Source organism: Strongylocentrotus purpuratus, unplaced genomic scaffold (genome assembly GCF_000002235.5).
Source record: "Strongylocentrotus purpuratus isolate Spur 01 unplaced genomic scaffold, Spur_5.0 spur5_scaffold_6, whole genome shotgun sequence".
Lineage (NCBI taxonomy): Eukaryota > Metazoa > Echinodermata > Echinoidea > Camarodonta > Strongylocentrotidae > Strongylocentrotus > Strongylocentrotus purpuratus.
In genome coordinates, this window is record NW_022145612.1 from 6,124,351 (window position 1) to 6,143,921 (window position 19,571).

Here is a 19,571-nt window from a genome sequence, read left to right on the forward strand (position 1 = left end):
GAGAGTGGGAGGGTTCTAATGTACTCATTAAGGGCACTTACAAACAATTTCAGATTTTTTGAATTGTGCATAAATCTAAACAGTATAATAGAAAGATTAAATGAAAACTTACCGTTTGAAATTTGATCTTTATTTTATGAGGAAGTTGAAGAGGGAGATTACGTGAGAAGCCCGCTCTAGCATGTAAGTCAATCTTTGAAGCCGAATGGGACTACTAATCCAACAACGTTGTAATCAATAGAAAGATCTCTATAAAAGAAAAAACTCGAACTTTAACCGTTTGGGAGGGAAGCGGAGGGCACGTAATCTCCCTCTTCAACTTCCTCATAAAATAAAGATCAAATTTCAAACGGTAAGTTTTCATTTAATCTTTCTATTTTATTTCGTAAGTCTCGACGGAGACTACGTGAGAATTTAAAGCCAGTAGTCCCATTCGATTCTATGAGCAATTACCTAATTGCATAAACTGGCATAGAGAAACTCTATAAACAGAAAGTAATGCTAACTTACTACTGAATATATATTATAACCTTGCTGTAGGAACACGAGTTCGTATCTTTAGACACTCTATTAATTGCTGTTAAGCACTGCATCCGTAAACTTCTTGCCCTTGCTCTCCAAAGGCCTGTCATAGAACTTTTGGAAAGTATTTTCCTTTGCCCAGCCTGCTTGAGCCAGTATGTCTTTAAGAGGTACATCCATCCTCTTGGCAGTCGACGTGGATGCTGCGCGAGTTGAGTGTGCTTTAAACTCGGTGTTGACACCTGCGCTTCTCATCGTTAATTTTATCCAACGCGAAATTGTTTGAGAAGACGCACGATGATATGGCTTGCGATAGCAAATTAGAAGGAATCTCTCCTGACCCCTAATATCCTTGGTTCGTCGAAGATATTCTCTCAAATACCGAATGACACAAATGCGGCTATCCGCTTTATAAGCCGATACCTGAATGGAGCAACCACTACGCCCAGGTTGATTTTGCTTAAGTTTCTTGTCGAGAACACATTCCATATTCTTGTCTGTCAAATTCATCTTGTCCAAGTTCATATGGTATAATGTTTGAACTCGTTGTGCTGAAGTAAGTGCTAGAAGCATAACCAGCTTGTGTGTCAAATCCTTAAGCGGGAGCTTGGTTGCTGGATATAGCTCCCGTAAGTAGTTCAGTACAATTCCAACATCCCAAGTCTTGGTATATCTAGAAACTGGGGGCCTAAGATGAAAAACTCCCCTCATGAAACGGCTAATAGTTGTGTGCGATCCAACTGTATGAGAATCATTCTCCAGAGTTAAGAAGGAGGCCAATGCACTCCTTGCCGTGTTAATGACACTATAGCCAGCATTGCCATTATAGAACAAATCACTTAAGAATTCTAACACATTCTCAGCTTTTGTCTTGAGTTTGTTTAAATTCCTCTGCTTACAAAATGACTCCCATTTCTTTATGTACACTTTATATTGTCTTTTCGTTGAGTCCTTCCAAGATGCAGAGATGATATCAACAGTTTTTGCGCTCAGGCCTTGTTGTCGGTAGCAGCAGCTCCAAGCCTGCAACAAAGAAGATCAAGATTAGACAAAGAATGAGAGAGGTTTGACACAGGCTGTCTGAGAAGTTTCTCACTTTTGGGTAGGAACAAAGGTTCTCCAATAATCATATCCTTCAAGAGAGGGAACCAAGCCTGTGTAGGCCAATTCGGGACTACTAGTAAGCCTACTGCCTTATCGGCCATAATTTTTTGAATGCATTTTGGGACAAGACAGAAAGGAGGGAAGGCATAGAAATTCAGATTTCTCCAATCTAGTGTGAACGCATCCACTGCCAAGGCATGGGGATCTGGTCTCCATGAAACATAAGTAGACACCTGTGCATTAAGCCTAGAGGCAAACAGGTCTATGTCAGGAATACCGAAATGTTTAGCAATGCGTTCAAACTCCCTTTCATTGAGCATCCATTCTGTCCTATCATTGAATTTACGGGACATAGTGTCTGCTTCAACGTTATCCCGGCCCGCTAAATGTGCTGCTGTTATCCAAATGTCCCTTTCTATACACCAATTCCATATGTGTGTGGCAGCCTCATTACAATGTGGGGATTTCACGCCCCCCATTGCATTGACATACGCTACCGCGGTGGTATTGTCAAGCCGTAAAAGGACATGCTTATGAGACATATTGGAACAGAACGATTTAAGTGCCAGGCCAGCAGCAAGAGTCTCTAAATAATTAATTTCATTACCCTTCGCTATCACTGCCTCTTGACTGTTCCACCTACCCCCCGTATGGGTGGTCATGTTAGTTGCACCCCATCCTGCCCCACTGGCGTCTGAGCGCAATTCCAAATCAGGGTTTCTACGGTTTATCGGCCGAAAAGAAGAGTCAATATGACCAATCCACCAAAGTAGTTCCCTTCTAGCTTTGTCCAAGAGTTTCATGGGCCTATCAAAGTGGCCCCTATTTAGTCTCAATGAAACTATCTTTCCTCTTTCTAGTTCGCGATAATGCAAAAGCCCATATTGAGCTGCCGGAAAAGCTGCAACTAGTTTTCCTATAACCCTTGCAACTTGCCTAATGGAGGGAGTGGCATTTTCAAGTAATGCTGTACATGTTTCCTTTAGTTCTTCCTTCTTATCTGAAGGCAAGGTCACGGTCATGTCAATAGAGTTAAGCACAAACCCAAGGAATTTGATTTCTTGAACCGGTTCTATCACCGATTTAGTGGGATGAATAATGAACCCCAATTCAGAGAGCAGTTCTGAGGTAGCTGTAACCGCCTTTGTGGCCTTCTGTGAGACCTACCGATAATAAGGGTATCATCTAAATAGCCTAGTACAACATGGCCTGCATTGTGTAGTGAGGCAAAGGCCGGTTTCAGCAGTTTGGTGAATAGGCGAGGAGCAGAGCTAAGCCCATTTGGGAGTGCTTTATATTGCCATAACTGTCCTTCCCAGATGAAACGCAAGTATTTGCGCGACTCTGGGTGAATTGGTACTGAATAGTATGCATCTCGGAGGTCGAGAGAAGCCATGAAACAATCTGGCGATAGCAGTAAAACTGCTGAATTAATGTTATCCATCTTGAAATGCTGATAGGCTACGCTTTTATTCAATTCAGACAAGTCAAGAATTAGTCGAAGACCCCCACTCTTTTTGGGTCTGGTAAAGATGTTAGAGATAAATTCTCCTTGTGAATGACTACAGCGTTCTATCACATTTTTTGTCTCGAGACTCAGAAGCTCTGAGCTAATTTGTCTCGACTCTAAAGCATTACGCTTGAATGTATGAAAAGGTTTCTCCCTCGAGGGGGGAAATCGAGCCGGATCAAACTCAATTTTGTAGCCTTGAACAGCACTCAAAATGTATGGATCATTGGAAATTGCACGCCATTTATCATGAAAAGACTTTATTCGACCTCCGACAGGCAGTGTGTATTCACTAGAAATAGAAGAACAATTTTGACTCACCTGATCACTGGAGTCAGGTGCCTGTTTAGCGTCTGGGACTACTTTTTCCCTCCTCGGAAAGGCCTGCGTTGGCCCGTCTGGGGTGTTTGAGTGTGTGGGGCTGGTCTGCCCCTCCACGACGGGCGGCGCCCTAAAAAAGGCCTGTTAGTGTTCATGTTACCCGCTCCAGGGTTGTGTCTTGCTGTGTTGGAAAACCAACCAGCATCTCGGGCCTGACGTTTTGCAGCCTCTGTATATCTCCTGTAAGGATGGTAGCTGGGTTTTGGAAAATTTGCGGCACCTCTCATAACACCTGCAGCCGCCTTATGTTGGTCCTGAAGGTCTTTGACCTTTTTGCCCAGTTCATCCCCGAACAGGAGCTTTGTGACCGGGTTAGCCGGCTTGCAAAGATGAGTATAGTTCTTATTCATGTCTGGTCTAATCATGTCTTTTCTCATGCAGTTCATTTCAAAGTTTGCATTACAGAGGAGTGCGAGAGCATCCTGTTGCGTATCAGACATGTTGTGAGAGTCCAAGGTTTGGACGAAAGCTCCGATTCCCTTTGTCAGTGCTTTTTGAATCCGCTGAAGTTTCAAATCTCTGCTACGAGTCTCGGCGGGGAGATTCTCCCAAATTGCGGTATTCACTTTTGGAGCGTCCATCAAAATGCAATTTGCAGGGCATGGGTACTTGATAGCTGTTTCTTCAATTGTTTTTTCCTCCAAATTATGTCCCATCAAATAAGATGCGGAGTTTGCTAGCTCTGAATCGAGCGGCTTCCCCACGCCTGTTGGCACTGCAAATTTTGCGGCGAAGGAGGGGACCGGAGCGTCGTCGCTGTCAAGCCCAAATCCAGCGGGTTCCTCACCGGGGATTCCTCCGTGTTCCTCACCAGGGTTTCCCCCGTAATCGGCTTGCAGCGGCCCGCTGCTACCCGCTGCCATGTCATGATCATGGTTATCCCAAAATTCATCCGCCGTTGTGAAAACGTTGTCGCCTTCCCGCTGAAAATGCGGATTTTCTGAAGACGTAGACGTAAATGTCTGTTTGGGCAATGCATCTACCACTTTAGTGAGGAGTCCCTCAAAGTGATTCAGCCGCTCTTTGAGCGATTCGATCTCGGGATTTGGTTCCACATGCTTTTTCTTGGAACTACATTTTTTCGGCGTAGTTAGTGAGGTAGACGCTTTTTGCTGAGTCGGCACTGTCGAGCGCTTGGGCTCAGGATGACAGGCTAGTGAAACCCCCGCACCAGGCTTGGCTGGATGCGACGGCACGTTCTCGTTTGCTTTGCCGGGAGCACGCTCCCGCTCGGCCGAGCCCGATTTATCTCCTTCTGACATTTTCTTCTTAGAAGTAGACATGAATTGAAAGTTGTCTAGCAGAATCAGTATAATCCAGAAAATAATCCAAATTGGAAGGGGCTAACTAAAACCCAGAAAAACTGACGAAAAATCGATAGATTGACGAGTCGATTGTAGTTTCCTGCAATCATTGACCACGCGAGGAACGAATTGACTTACATGCTAGAGCGGGCTTCTCACGTAGTCTCCGTCGAGACTTACGAAATAAAATAAGATCTATAGATAATGGCAGATCCTCCAATCAAATGACAAGGATCCACGTAGGTGTAAAATAAAATATATTAGTGAGATTAAAAAGGAGATGATTATAAGGTTTCTTGATAGAGAGAATTCCCTCTTAGGTTTCAATTTTTGGTGAAAGAAACAATCTTCTCAAAAGGTCATCATTTTGGAAAGGGGGGGGGGGGTATTACTCTTATGTCTCGTAGATTTCGTTATTCCAAGATAATTTGGACCAACCATTCAGCTAAATTCTAAATTCCCTGTAATACATGTAGGTTGGGAGGATGTGCATGTTCATAATGATTACTGAGGATGTTTCTCAAACTCTAAACATGCATTAATGTCCCAATAATTTCAGGTACATTTTCTTAATTAGGAGAGAAAAGCGCCTAGTAAAACCATCCTAGGCAGAGCCACTACCAGAACATATCGCTTGCCGAAAAAAGCCTTCCTTTGTATGAGGCCATTACCGTTATCAACAAACAATCATCAATGAATGCAAACAAGCTTTTAATTCTCATTTTCTAATCATTATGCCTGGTGCACGAAGGAGCTTATATCCGGTGAAAACTAAGCACATAATAAGGCAGCGATAGATAATGCGTTTCCTGCCCATTGGAGCTCCGTCCAAGCTAAACTGACCAAATCACTGGCACGCATTATCAAGGCCTCATAATCATTTTTATTTCAAGCAATACAATCATTAAAGGAGATGGCTAAAGCAATGCATACATTGATAATAAAGTCGGTGTACATTCATTTTAATATATGTTCATGTTTGCATACCTACAGCAAATAGAATTAAATCTATACATATATATATTCAAAACTCAAAAGCATGACAAGAACTAAGAAATAAAAATTAGATTCTTGTATTTGCAACCCGATACAAATTATCCAAACAAAACAGATCATGGAGTCTTAGTAGCACTCACAGCAACATCTTTGGAAGACACTTTGGATCCCATGACAAAGTACTAGACACAAAAATAGTTTGCATTATTCATTGCTAAGTTTGAAAACAACAAGTTTCTATATATGTATGAACACTAAAAATTCTGGGTACAAATAACATTGCCATGTACATGATGTATGTGTTTGTCAATTGTTTGGGCAGTTATACATGAAGGCCCAACTGGCGAATTTTTTTGCTTAATTTGTAGTTAAAGATAATCATAACTGGCAAAAAATAATCAATTTCAGGCATAAATTTCCCCCAAAATATGGTCGAACGCATACTTATCCCAACACATTTAAACACATTTAAAGTCATGTATACTTGTGTATAATTACCGGTAAGGGAAAATCTTATACTTTGCTCACTTGAACATTCTTACCAACAATGGACGAGGTTAATCAAGAATATAATTACCCTACCGTGACAAAGCTCTATACACACTTCAATTCATTCACATGACCAAAATAGCATCTTTACAGATCTATAGCTTGAGACTATGTCTCTAAATTTGGTGTGGTTCAATACCTCGAGAATGTTATAAAAAGTAACAAGCAACACCTGATATTTTCATTACATTTAACAATGCAATTCTTCTTGAATCCATTGGCTACCGACTTCTCTCATTCAAATAGGCAGTAATACATGAGTCACTTGGTTTCCATAGACAATGGGTCAAATCAAATGCATAATATATGTTTGCAATTCTTCTTCCATGATTACATACACACTGTAAGTCAAACATCATTGCAACAACATTACAGAAATCGACCTAGGACAATTTCAATAGCCTCGTCCATCACCAGCTAAAATGTGTGAACACTTCAATGACTTTATCTGAACATGATTCATATGGGATATACATGTACAAAGTATTGGAATTGCCCTTGATTTCATTCTAAAAAAAGCTATTGTGATCATGTTGAAATAGTTAAAAAAGATTCAATGGAAAAACTAAAGTAACTTTTAACCAAGGAACGAATACTTGGTTTTGCTTGTCTTAATACGCCCATCTGATGACAATTCAATTTAAAATCAAGAAATTTCAACCTATAAAACATGCCAGCTTTTTCAATAATGGAAAGAAATAGAGGGAAAATAGAAGTGGATATCGCTAGAAAAAAGCAAAAGACGCAGAGGGACATAAAATACACCATTAACAGGTGGTGATGGATTGTAATGGGGTTCGTTGCCTGAGGATGACAGACAAGAAAAAGTGCCTTCCTTCAAGGCAATAAAAAGAAGAAGCTCCAAGGCATTCATCCAGTTTGGGACTTGAAATATAAATTCTAATGGTAATCTATATTTTTACCACTTGAAAATTCAGAGAAAACTTGCCATTGCCATCGTTCAAACCAAATCACCCTTCGACCAGGGAAATGATACCCAAATGCCATAATTCATGGGACTTTCCTAGCAAGCAATTAAAAAAAAGGAATAAGGATATTCTATTATATCAATAAATTGAAAATAGAGTGATAATAATGACAATAATAATATGTCTTGTTTACCCAGGGTTCTCCCTGAGAGCCCTGCAATCCCTTTAATATCCAGGCTTCAGCCAAGCTATAATAAGACACTTAAGCATTGAAGGAACTTCTCCCTACAGGTATCCATGAACTTCACCTGGGTGGAGAGTGGCAAATGTAGATGAATGTCTTGTTAAAGGACAATAGTGCCAGAATCTCTTTTTTTTTTAACTTAGTGGTACAGATGAAACAATTTTCAAACCTGTAAAAATGAATTGAATAATGGGAACTATAGACTATAGAGTAGACAAGAGAGGAAGAAAGAGAGGGAGGGAGAGGGGGGGGGGGGGGCTAAACAGGGCATGCTCATATATGCCCCAAACCTTTTTGAAGCTCAATTACTTTTTAATGGATCACATAAAACCAAATGGAAACTGTCAGTATACGTCCGATCACTGACAAAGAGTATGGATCAGAATCTATTGCCCTAAATTTCCATAGCCTCTTTTAAGGGTAGTATTTAACCTTTTTCAATGGGAAATTCAACTGGTTTTATTGTGCATCATTAAAATATTCTTTGAAAACATACAGGAAGGTGGTTGTTGAGACAAAGCTACAACATGTTTGTTTTAATCTACTAACATCTAGGAGAGAGAAGGGGGCTAATTAATGAAACCCTGGTAAAAGAGGCCCCCTCACAAATCAAAAATACCTATATTATTGAATTCTTCAAGTAGCTAATATCATTTAGGAACAGTGGTGAGTCCAGGGGTAAATGCCCCCTCCCCCTAAAAAAATCATAGCTGGCATATTTGACATTAACATTAAGTGTAAAAACATGATGTACTGCAATATGTTCCCTAAAAGGGTATCTGAAAATGTTTTTTTTTTTTTTCTTCTTCATTTTGTCTCTTTTCAGCTTGTCACTTGTCAAAGAATTTTCAGGATTGTGCACCCCCCCCCCCCATGCCAGAGAGTCTGAATCTGCCATTAAAACATGCATGTTTAATAACTATAGATATAATTCCTATTGTACCTACTGTACTACTACTACTACTACTACTACTGCTTAATGGTACAATAATGCCATTCATACAGATGAAGCTCAAGAAAACAGCAATTTATTTGCTAATGATATACATGTAATGAGAAAAGAGAGCAAAACTCTAAAATACGATTGGAGAATCCCAATTAAATTATTAGAGTTAAATTAAAACACATTACACTATTTCATCATAATCATTGCCATTGTACAGTAAACGGGATATCACTACTTTAAACAGAAAACCTCCAAATATGTGTACTATTTTGGCAATCTAGGATATTTTAGAACATGAAATGTGGGCAAAATCAATAACAGTTAACCACAGAACCACATGCAAGTAATTAGTTGAGGCCGGCCTAAAGGATTTACCAGCCTCCACAAAGATCTATTCTTGCGAAGGCTGAAAATGTTGTGGTCTGGTAATTTTTGTCTTTGAATGGGAAAGATTTGATCTCTGACATTGAAGCTACTTTTAAATGCACACAAAATATGCTGAAGTTTTATTACATACTGCGACTACCAGCATTAACATTTTATGTGTTTAAAAAGGGATTTTTTTTCTTTCTTTATTCAGCATACCGGTAATGCTAATGACCTGTGTTCCCTGGTGTTCGATCTCTGCTCCTATGCAATACAGCAAAGTAGTCAAGTGATTATGAAAATTGTATCTGTATTCGCTCAGTATGGCATCTTTTTTCCAGCAACTGCATGATTCTGTGACCGTCCATTCAAGCATACAGCCTGCGTGCAGCTCATGCAGGCTGGTTTTGTATTATAATCTTCTTTACTACAATCTGCATCAGTGATTCATAGTGGAGTGGTTCACAACTTCACATACACATAGTGAACTATTCGGTATCCTTTCATCTGTCACTCTATTACCATAGCAGTCTAGTTTAACCTTTAGTGATAATAGCACATTATATTTTAAGTCAAAAAATGCTATTAATTACAAATAATAAAAGAGTATAAAGAACAAACATCAAAGAAAATGTAATTAATTTCTGTTACAGTAATGAGAGCGATTAAATCTGGCAACATGTGGGAGTGGGGGGGGGGGGTATATATGGATGAAATACAGAATAAAAAATAAGGAAACCCAGAGTGAAAGTAATGTAGGGGTCTGGGGTTCCTTCCTTTCACCTAGCCTTTCCCCTCTCCATTTTTCTGTTTCTTTCTCTCCCTCATTTTCATTTTTTTCACCATTCGATTGGCCCCTCCCCATTTGCAACTGAAGGTCAGTCTCAATTTCAAGAAGCTAACTCGATACTGTAATTATCACAAGGGGATATGGATGGATGAAATGCAAGATAACACATTAAAAAAGCCCAAAGTAGGCCTGTCTTCATCAGCTTGAGATTGCCAAATAACTCGCTATTTCAACTATCCCAATCTCAAATTATACAGCTAATTTACGTCCTCATCAGCCCACAGTTGCAATTAGCGGGATATTTGGTTGAGATAATCATCAAAAGACATCTTGGGCTAGTTTGCAAAATATCCTGCTATTTGTCCAGTGCTATTTGTCAGGTGCATCTTCACCAGCCTCAAGACTCGCACTATGCATGAAAGCTGAGCAAAATAACTTGAGCTAATTTCTTGAGGTCGAGTATCGAGCTGATGAAGACGCGATTTGTAACGTCGGGCTTATTTCCCAAATCAGAATAAGTGGGCTATTTGGCAATCTCGAGCTGATGAGGACATACCTAGTGAGATACATGTACATGTATGTGGGGATCTGGGAAGGTTGTTTTGTCACCTTGCCTTTCCCCTCTCCATTTCTTTCTCTTTCTCTTATTTTTTTCCCTTCTCACCATTTGGCCCCATCGCAGAGCTACGCCACTGAAGATCACACTCTGTGTTTGAATAGGGGCCATATTGAAAATTGTAACAAGCATGTACGTATCTGTCAGGCAAACAGCTTGGGGTCCGCTTGGAAAACACTATTTGTTGACATTCACTGAGGTGAGCTCACAATATCTATACAAACTTGAAAGGATCAAGCTGGCTTATGAATGCTTAAACATGATGTAGGCATACACAAGTCAACAATCTGGATTGTATTACTTTCAACTTGAATGGTTTCATAGTCTATTACCAATCTAGACTAAATAGACTAATAGTATTAGATGCATTGACATACAAGGCAAATATGTGTGGTGTAATAAGAACTTACATACAGTACAAACAGGAATTCTGAAATATGAAAAAGGGAAAGAGTTCTCACACTATTTAACTGTTCATGCTTTCTAATATGTTAGACCTCATAATTTGAATTCAGACAAAATGTGGCAAATTGTCTTTCTTAAAATGTTGTATACTAAATCAACATTCACATCTTACAGAACATTAAGATGTAAACTTATGATTTCTCAAGTATTTCATTGTCTCTAAATAATACTTGCAAAAACATAAAATTATGGTTTAATCGCTTCCAATATGAGGGCAAAGGCTAGTGTGGCAAAACTACATTTTATAGAGAACAATTGTTCATTTACTTATTATTTTTTACATTTTAAGAACACCTAAATGTACATCAATGAGCAACACTAAAAGTTACCAAGTTGCCCAAGGAGCCACCAAAGTGCTTTCTTCAGACAATCAAATCTCCAAAAGGTACGAGGAATGGTTGCCCAGGGCAGATAACCAAAATTTTGCAAAATGTATGTGACAAGTTTCTGTGAAAATCTTGCTTTCCTTTTTCATGATGTGTAAGTTATAAAAGAAAGACATTGAATACAGGTCTGTAGAAGATAAAACAGCAGTGAGGGCACAAGGAGAAAAGAAAGATGAAATGAGAGAAAGCTAGAAAGAAATACAGAGAGAGAAAAGGAGATAAATATACCCCCAAAAAGAAGATGTCACGTGTCACTGCAAACATACTTCAAGAGAAATTTAATAAAGTTGTTGTAAAAATTCACAAAACAAAATAAGAATTTTTCTTTTAATCTTTGTATTTCACTTTTAATACAGGCCACCATAATTGGTGTGCCACCAAAAATAAAAATCAGTGAAAATTATCAGTTTAAGAGTGCAAAGCCTTGCCTTTACACAAACATATCTAGATAAGCAAATAATTTATAAACATCAGTTGATTTCATTCAGTGATGTTTTGCTTTTGATATGGCATGCACTTGATATGTCTATGAGGATAGTTGATGATAGCACTGTGCTTCAGAGTGCAGAGACCTGCTATGTCTGTTTGTCTAATTCCGCTCATCTCATGATGAAGTACGCTGGTATTTAACTACATGATGCTAACCACATACGGCTGGAGAATGTGTTCCTGGCCTTATTGATATGGAACCCGAGAGTGCTTGCTTTTATCAGGCTTTGTATGATTAATGTCAATCACATCATAAGTCAGACTTTTCCATATGTGCAGATCCTGCAAACATATATGACTCATATCGATGAGGATACTGCATATTAGCTCATGGTTTCTCAATAAATTACATAGGTGTAGAGATTGGAAACCTAAGAAGGGAAGACAATAAAACTTTGCTCCTTTTGGTAGTCAGATATATTCCTGTATTTCAATGTAAAATATATGACGATGCAGGCAATCAATCATATTAAAAATACACAGATCAATTCGTCGCTGTTTTCACGAAGTGACGGTAGTGAAAAAAATTTGCATTCACTTTGCATTACGATTTTCCTCACTACCGTCACTTCGTGAAAACAAGGACGAATTGTTTCCAGTTTGATGCCTAGTTAAAACTAATCTTACCAGTAAATGTGCTATCCATATCCTGAACCAATGTTTTGTCTACATAAAATTGCAGGGTCAACCACAAGAGCAGTATTCATACTGAAGAGGCTACCCTGGGTATATTACCATGATATCAAAATCACAATTGTATTATTTTACAATCATACCTTGCATGTATTATGATTAAGTTCATTCTTCATTTATAAGTTGATTGGCCTGCAGTCACTCATACAAAGTAATAGTGGCATAGCTTTTTCAAGGATGTGTCCCCCCTCCCCCCTCCCCCCTCCCCCCCCCCCAAAAAAAAACAAACCCATTTGCTACATCACTGATAATTAATCTACTGGTACCTAATCCTGTTGTGAAGCTCCTAGCATGAAAATCCATGTCCCTTGTACCTATTACCTAAATCATTATATTGTACTTAAATGTATAAATACTTGGTATTTGATACTGTTTATGTATTTAAACTATCCATAACAAAGTGGTGTATAGTCAATACATATTTGTTATGTCTTTTTGTAGCTCTGCAATGATTGCCCTGAATATGCACTCAAGTGTACCACATTCCTACAGGTTCAAAGATAGTAGGTTACAAAATATAAAAAAGGAATATCTTGTTGGAGCTATTCAATCGAGATATTTTTCAATATGTGATATAATACTTTCAGAAACTAGGGCAAGATTATGTGGCTTATTAACTTAGATATGAAAGCAGCATTACTGAATGCTTTTGTCCAACTTTACTAGCCTGGATGGTTTACTATTGATCTATTCAAATATAACTTGGTCTTATTTACTCAGGGTAGCCACCTACGTATTAATACTGCTCTTCTTTTTGTAAAATTTGTAAAGATTGCATGCTGATAATCATATCATCTTGCATGAACCTACAAAGGTAATTGTATAGGAATGCCATGACACCACAATCACCATCTATCTATATATTGTTGTCTTTCAACACCTTCTGGCATTCATTTCCAATATGTATTCTGACAAATTGAATAGTCCCTTTAACAAATCTATCGTCTGAATTTGGGGAACATAAAAAATTGAAGAGGAACATTTTGTCTGTTCTAAGCTAGAAGGGCATTTCAACACTCTGTTTTAATGCCCCCAATGGCTATAAGCATACTGATTTGCCGTTCCACCCCTGAAAATGGTACCAGTGATCTTATTCCACAACGCATTCACCAGGAGCATTTAGTGTGTGATTGAGATAGCACTCTGCCTAGTGTATACAGATCCACCTGTGAAAACACAATCTAACCAAGTACCATGTAGATCAATAACGCTCCAGCCTATTATAACATCATTCAGGTGTCTGATCAATAATCTCATTGATGATACAATAAGCCCACTTAGCATGACAAAGTATACAATCCCATGTGTTCAGAGTAGAAACATGAGCTCTGATTTATTATCACTGCAGTCCATTCTGCAGTGAGTTTCTTCATCTTTCTAAGTTTTTATCTAAAATCTTCTTCCAATCACTGTAAAGCTAGTTAGGCCCATACACTGTGCTTCGTGTCAATTTACTGGGCTTGGGGGTCAAGTGCCCTTTATATTTTCAGCCAGACACCTGAAAAATGTGATCACCTTTTTTCTGAGGGGGGGGGAGGGGGAGTGGACTTGCCAGATATTTTTTCAAAATTGTGGTCTCCGTCCTCCCTTTTTCATCCTGGTTTTATTGGGACATCACAGTGAATTTTTGTAAAATTAGAGAGACTTGGGATGGAGATCTACCAGTTGCGGAATATCATTTCTCACCAGTTTCAGCAAACCACCAAGTCACACATCTCGTTGTTATAGTCTTATATTTATATTTTAATCAAAAATCGTATATTCATAAAATATTTCAGGTGATGTGTGACAGGAACAGAAATTTGCCAATTGACAATAATTGTACAGAAATGTGCATTGCACAATTCTTCAAAGTGTTGAGCAGAGCTGTCTAGCCTTTTACTTCTTTCTCTTATATTTGTGTATACTCATTTAGATCTACATCTACATTAGACCGAATTTTCCGTCTCTTTCGTTCATTAGCCTCTTATTGGGGTAGGGTCGGCTCTCTCTTTAGAGACGGAAACCGTCTATACACATTCCCTTGATAACGCCACGGCCATTTCAGGTCGTAGCGTTTTGCCCTCAAAATCCCCCAAAATGTCATTTTACCTCGTGCATTTTATATTGTAAATTAGGCCTAGGCTATAATAAATCAGTTCCACTTACCAACTTGACTGAAATAATCAGTTTAATAGTCCCTTTTTAGGAATTTATGGGTCAAAGTCGAAATCCATTTTGAAAATCTTTTTCAACATGGATTTCGATTTTGACCCATAAATTCGTAAAAAGGGACTATTAAACTGATTATTTCAGTCAAGTTGGTAAGTGGAACTGATTTATTATAGCCTAGGCCTAATTTACATGTGGATATGCACGAGGTAAAATGACATTTTGGGGGATTTTGGGGGCAAAACGCTACGACCTGAAATGGCCGTGGCGTTATCAAGGGAATGTGTATAGACGGTTTCCGTCTCTAAAGAGAGAGCCGGCCGACCCTACCCCAATAAGAGGCTAACGAACGAAAGAGACGGAAAATTCGGTCTACATCTACATGTGCAGAATGCATGAAACAATTTGATTCAAATGTCTCATCAGAGGGTCAACCAACAGGACATGAATATCAGTCCACACTCTGTACAAAAGTAGCACTTCAACTCTAGCTTGTAAATAGGATTTACATGTAGGTGGTCTTCCATTTCAAAAGCAGTTTACAATTGCATGCAAAACTACAGGTCAATGTAGGTCTACTACCATGCTCTGCCTAGCTAATGCCAGTATTGGCGGATTACAACCCCACGGCCCACCCCCTACCGCGGATAAGCTCATAGCCACCGCTCGGTTGGTTGGTCTACGGGTAATCCAGTCCACTTGCTAGCATGGCTAGTGGCGTCAACTGTCCATTGAGCAGGTTAGCCATTCAAACGTAATGATACATTAATACATTTATGTCTTAACTTACCGTTTTCAGTCGTGTTCGTATGTCTATGAGTATTTCCACACAGAGTGTTGATCGAATCTATATTCCACCCGTCACAGACAGCATCCCAAGAACACAAACGCTATAATAAGCAGTACCTCCCACGGAATGTGTTATCAAAATGTCCAGTATTGTCACTTTATCCACATAGCACTTCACCCGCATAACATTTCACCGCAGCTGCAGTGATGTGTGTGCCTTGCAGCATTTCCACGGCATGCACGGTCTGCTAGCATTATGCCAATTTACTACCACCTGTTTTTGGCTACGTTGGCGCCATCTAACGCTATGTGCTTTACATGTAAATGTAGCCAGGGAGGTGATAGCTGGAAGATGATATGGACATGTCCCACGCTGGACTTCTAGAAAGAATATCGTTTTGACTTTTTTTAGAATGATGATATTGGAGATCAGACAATTTAGGAGGAGGAACAAGAGGAGGAGGTTGGTATGATATTGATGAAGAGGAGAAGGATTTGTGATGAAGAGGAAAAGGAGGACAAGGAGGAGGAGGAAGATCGAGGATAAGGAGGAATTAAGAGGAGGAAATGATAAAGATGATAATAATAATGATGATGCTGAAAATGATAAGGAGGAAGAGGAGGAATATTGGGATGATGATGGTGTTAATGGTAGTGATGATTAGGAGTATTTTTTTATGAAGATGATGATAATGATGATGAAAATTCAAATAATACTGACACTCATGGTGATAATGATGAAGATTGTGATGGTAATGCCGATATGGTGATGATAATTATGATTATCATCATCATGATCATTAGTGGTGATGCTGGTTCTGCTGAGGATGGTGATGATGACAATGAAGCTATGGGTAATCAGAAAGCATGAACGTACAGTTATTCCTTAATATTAATTTAAAGGTAATATAGTATTTATTGATGATGTGGTGAATAAAATGGGACTTTTTGCTGTGACTGCTGTCATTCCATCATTGTTGGCATAGTTGTGGTAATATCAAGTTGATTTAATTCAACCCACCCCCCCCCCCCCCCAGGCGCGGATCCAGGATTTCTTAGGGGAGGGGGCCCAACTTTTTTTGTTTTTTGCTCCCGAAAATTTGAAAATCGTGCCGGCCGAAAAGTCGCTCAGTGGGGGGGGGGGGGGGGGGGGGGGGGGGGGGGGGGGGGGGTAGTGAGCACATTTTTTTTTTTTTGATCCTCAAAAAAATTTCAATTTGCACCCCCCCCCCCCTTGAGCGCCAGGGGGGGGGGGGGGTAGTGAGCACATTTTTTTTTTTTTTGATCCTCAAAAAAATTTCAATTTGCACCCCCCCCCCCTTGAGCGCCAGGGGGGGGGCCCAACCCCCCAAAAAGGTAAAAATCACGTGATTTTACATGATTTTTTTCTCAAGGGGGGGGGGGCCCGGGCCCCCCGTGCCCCCCCCTGGATCCGCCACTGCCCCCCACCCCCTCTCTCTCTCTTCATATCAGTCCTCTCTTTTTCTTCCTGATTAACTCTTGCTCTTCCTGTCTATCCTCTCTCCATCCCTTACTCTCTTCCTGTCTATCCTCTCTCCATCCCTTACTCTCTCCCTGTCTATCCTCTCTCCATCCCTTACTCTCTCCCTGTCTATCCTCTCTCCATCCCTTACTCTCTCCCTGTCTATCCTCTCTCCATCCCTTACTCTCTCCCTGTCTATCCTCTCTCCATCCCTTACTCTCTTCCTGTCTATCCTCTCTCCACCCCTTACTCTCTCCCTGTCTATCCTCTCTCCATCCCTTACTCTCTTCCTGTCTATCCTCTCTCCACCCCTTACTCTCTTCCTGTCTATTCTCTCTCCACCCCTTACTCTCTCCCTGTTTATCCTCTCTCCATCCCTTACTCTCTTCCTGTCTATCCTCTCTCCATCCCTTACTCTCTCCCTGTCTATCCTCTCTCCATCCCTTACTCTCTCCCTGTCTATCCTCTCTCCATCCCTTATTCTCTCCCTGTCTATCCTCTCTCCATCCCTTACTCTCTCCCTGTCTATCCTCTCTCCATCCCTTACTCTCTCCCTGTCTATCCTCTCTCCATCCCTTACTCTCTTCCTGTCTATTTTCTCTCCACCCTTACTCTCTCCCTGTCTATCCTCTCTCCATCCCTTACTCTCTTCCTGTCTATCCTCTCTCCATCCCTTACTCTCTCCCTGTCTATCCTCTCTCCATCCCTTACTCTCTTCCTGTCTATCCTCTCTCCATCCCTTACTCTCTTCCTGTCTATCCTCTCTCCATCCCTTACTCTCTTCCTGTCTATCCTCTCTCCATCCCTTACTCTCTCCCTGTCTATCCTCTCTCCATCCCTTACTCTCTTCCTGTCTATCCTCTCTCCACCCCTTACTCTCTTCCTGTCTATCCTCTCTCCATCCCTTACTCTCTTCCTGTCTATCCTCTCTCCATCCCTTACTCTCTCCCTGTCTATCCTCTCTCCATCCCTTACTCTCTCCCTGTCTATCCTCTCTCCATCCCTTACTCTCTTCCTGTCTATCCTCTCTCCATCCCTTACTCTCTCCCTGTCTATCCTCTCTCCATCCCTTACTATCTCCCTGTCTATCCTCTCTCCATCCCTTACTCTCTTCCTGTCTATCCTCTCTCCATCCCTTACTCTCTTCCTGTCTATCCTCTCTCCATCCCTTACTCTCTCCTGTCTATCCTCTCTCCATCCCTTACTCTCTTCCTGTCTATCCTCTCTCCACCCCTTACTCTCTTCCTGTCTATCCTCTCTCCATCCCTTACTCTCTTCCTGTCTATCCTCTCTCCATCCCTTACTCTCTTCCTGTCTATCCTCTCTCCATCCCTTACTCTCTCCCTGTCTATCCTCTCTCCATCCCTTACTCTCTTCCTGTCTATCCTCTCTCCATCCCTTACTCTCTTCCTGTCTATCCTCTCTCCATCCCTTACTCTCTTCCTGTCTATCCTCTCTCCACCCCTTACTCTCTTCCTGTCTATCCTCTCTCCATCCCTTACTCTCTTCCTGTCTATCCTCTCTCCATCCCTTACTCTCTCCCTGTCTATCCTCTCTCCATCCCTTACTCTCTCCCTGTCTATCCTCTCTCCATCCCTTACTCTCTTCCTGTCTATCCTCTCTCCATCCCTTACTCTCTCCCTGTCTATCCTCTCTCCATCCCTTACTATCTCCCTGTCTATCCTCTCTCCATCCCTTACTCTCTTCCTGTCTATCCTCTCTCCATCCCTTACTCTCTTCCTGTCTATCCTCTCTCCATCCCTTACTCTCTCCCTGTCTATCCTCTCTCCATCCCTTACTCTCTTCCTGTCTATCCTCTCTCCACCCCTTACTCTCTTCCTGTCTATCCTCTCTCCATCCCTTACTCTCTTCCTGTCTATCCTCTCTCCATCCCTTACTCTCTTCCTGTCTATCCTCTCTCCATCCCTTACTCTCTCCCTGTCTATCCTCTCTCCATCCCTTACTCTCTCCCTGTCTATCCTCTCTCCATCCCTTACTCTCTTCCTGTCTATCCTCTCTCCATCCCTTACTCTCTTCCTGTCTATCCTCTCTCCATCCCTTACTCTCTCCCTGTCTATCCTCTCTCCATCCCTTACTCTCTTCCTGTCTATCCTCTCTCCATCCCTTACTCTCTTCCTGTCTATCCTCTCTCCATCCCTTACTCTCTCCCTGTCTATCCTCTCTCCATCCCTTACTCTCTCCCTGTCTATCCTCTCTCCATCCCTTACTCTCTCCCTGTCTATCCTCTCTCCATCCCTTACTCTCTTCCTGTCTATCCTCTCTCCATCCCTTACTCTCTTCCTGTCTATCCTCTCTCCATCCCTTACTCTCTCCCTGTCTATCCTCTCTCCATCCCTTACTCTCTTCCTGTCTATCCTCTCTCCATCCCTTACTCTCTTCCTGTCTATCCTCTCTCCATCCCTTACTCTCTCCCTGTCTATCCTCTCTCCATCCATTACTCTCTTCCTGTCTATCCTCTCTCCATCCCTTACTCTCTTCCTGTCTATCCTCTCTCCATCCCTTACTCTCTCCCTGTCTATCCTCTCTCCATCCCTTACTCTCTTCCTGTCTATCCTCTCTCCATCCCTTACTCTCTTCCTGTCTATCCTCTCTCCATCCCTTACTCTCTTCCTGTCTATCCTCTCTCCATCCCTTACTCTCTTCCTTACTACCCCCTCTCTCTCTCTCTCTCTCTCTCTCTCTCTCTCTCTCTCTCTCTCTCTCTCTTCTCTAGTGACATTTAATCAGGATTTAAATAACATATCCTGTGTCAATTACATCCCCCTTAATACCACACTAGAATAAAATTCAAATGTAATCACCAATAAACATTATCATAATCTACATGAATTCTGTCT

General features: G+C 40.9%; 2 protein-coding genes across 2 annotated transcripts in view; both read right to left on the minus strand.

Annotated features, from left to right (window-relative positions):
• LOC584529 (ras-related protein Rab-27A) overlaps nucleotides 1–777 on the minus strand; it is a 66,617-nt gene extending 65,840 nt beyond the window's left edge. The window contains exon 1 of the mRNA XM_030972761.1: nucleotides 602–777. Coding sequence (XP_030828621.1) covers nucleotides 602–777 — 176 coding nt within the window. The remainder of the gene's footprint in view (nucleotides 1–601) is intronic.
• On the minus strand, nucleotides 371–5,015 carry LOC105439200. The gene is made up of 2 exons (XM_011667914.2): nucleotides 3,458–5,015; nucleotides 371–1,545 (listed from the first exon to the last, which is right to left on the minus strand). Exon 1 carries the CDS (start codon nucleotides 4,798–4,800, stop codon nucleotides 3,496–3,498), a length of 1,305 nt encoding a protein of 434 aa, XP_011666216.2. The 5' UTR covers nucleotides 4,801–5,015; the 3' UTR covers nucleotides 371–1,545; nucleotides 3,458–3,495.
• Nucleotides 5,016–19,571: the final 14,556 nt, after the last annotated feature.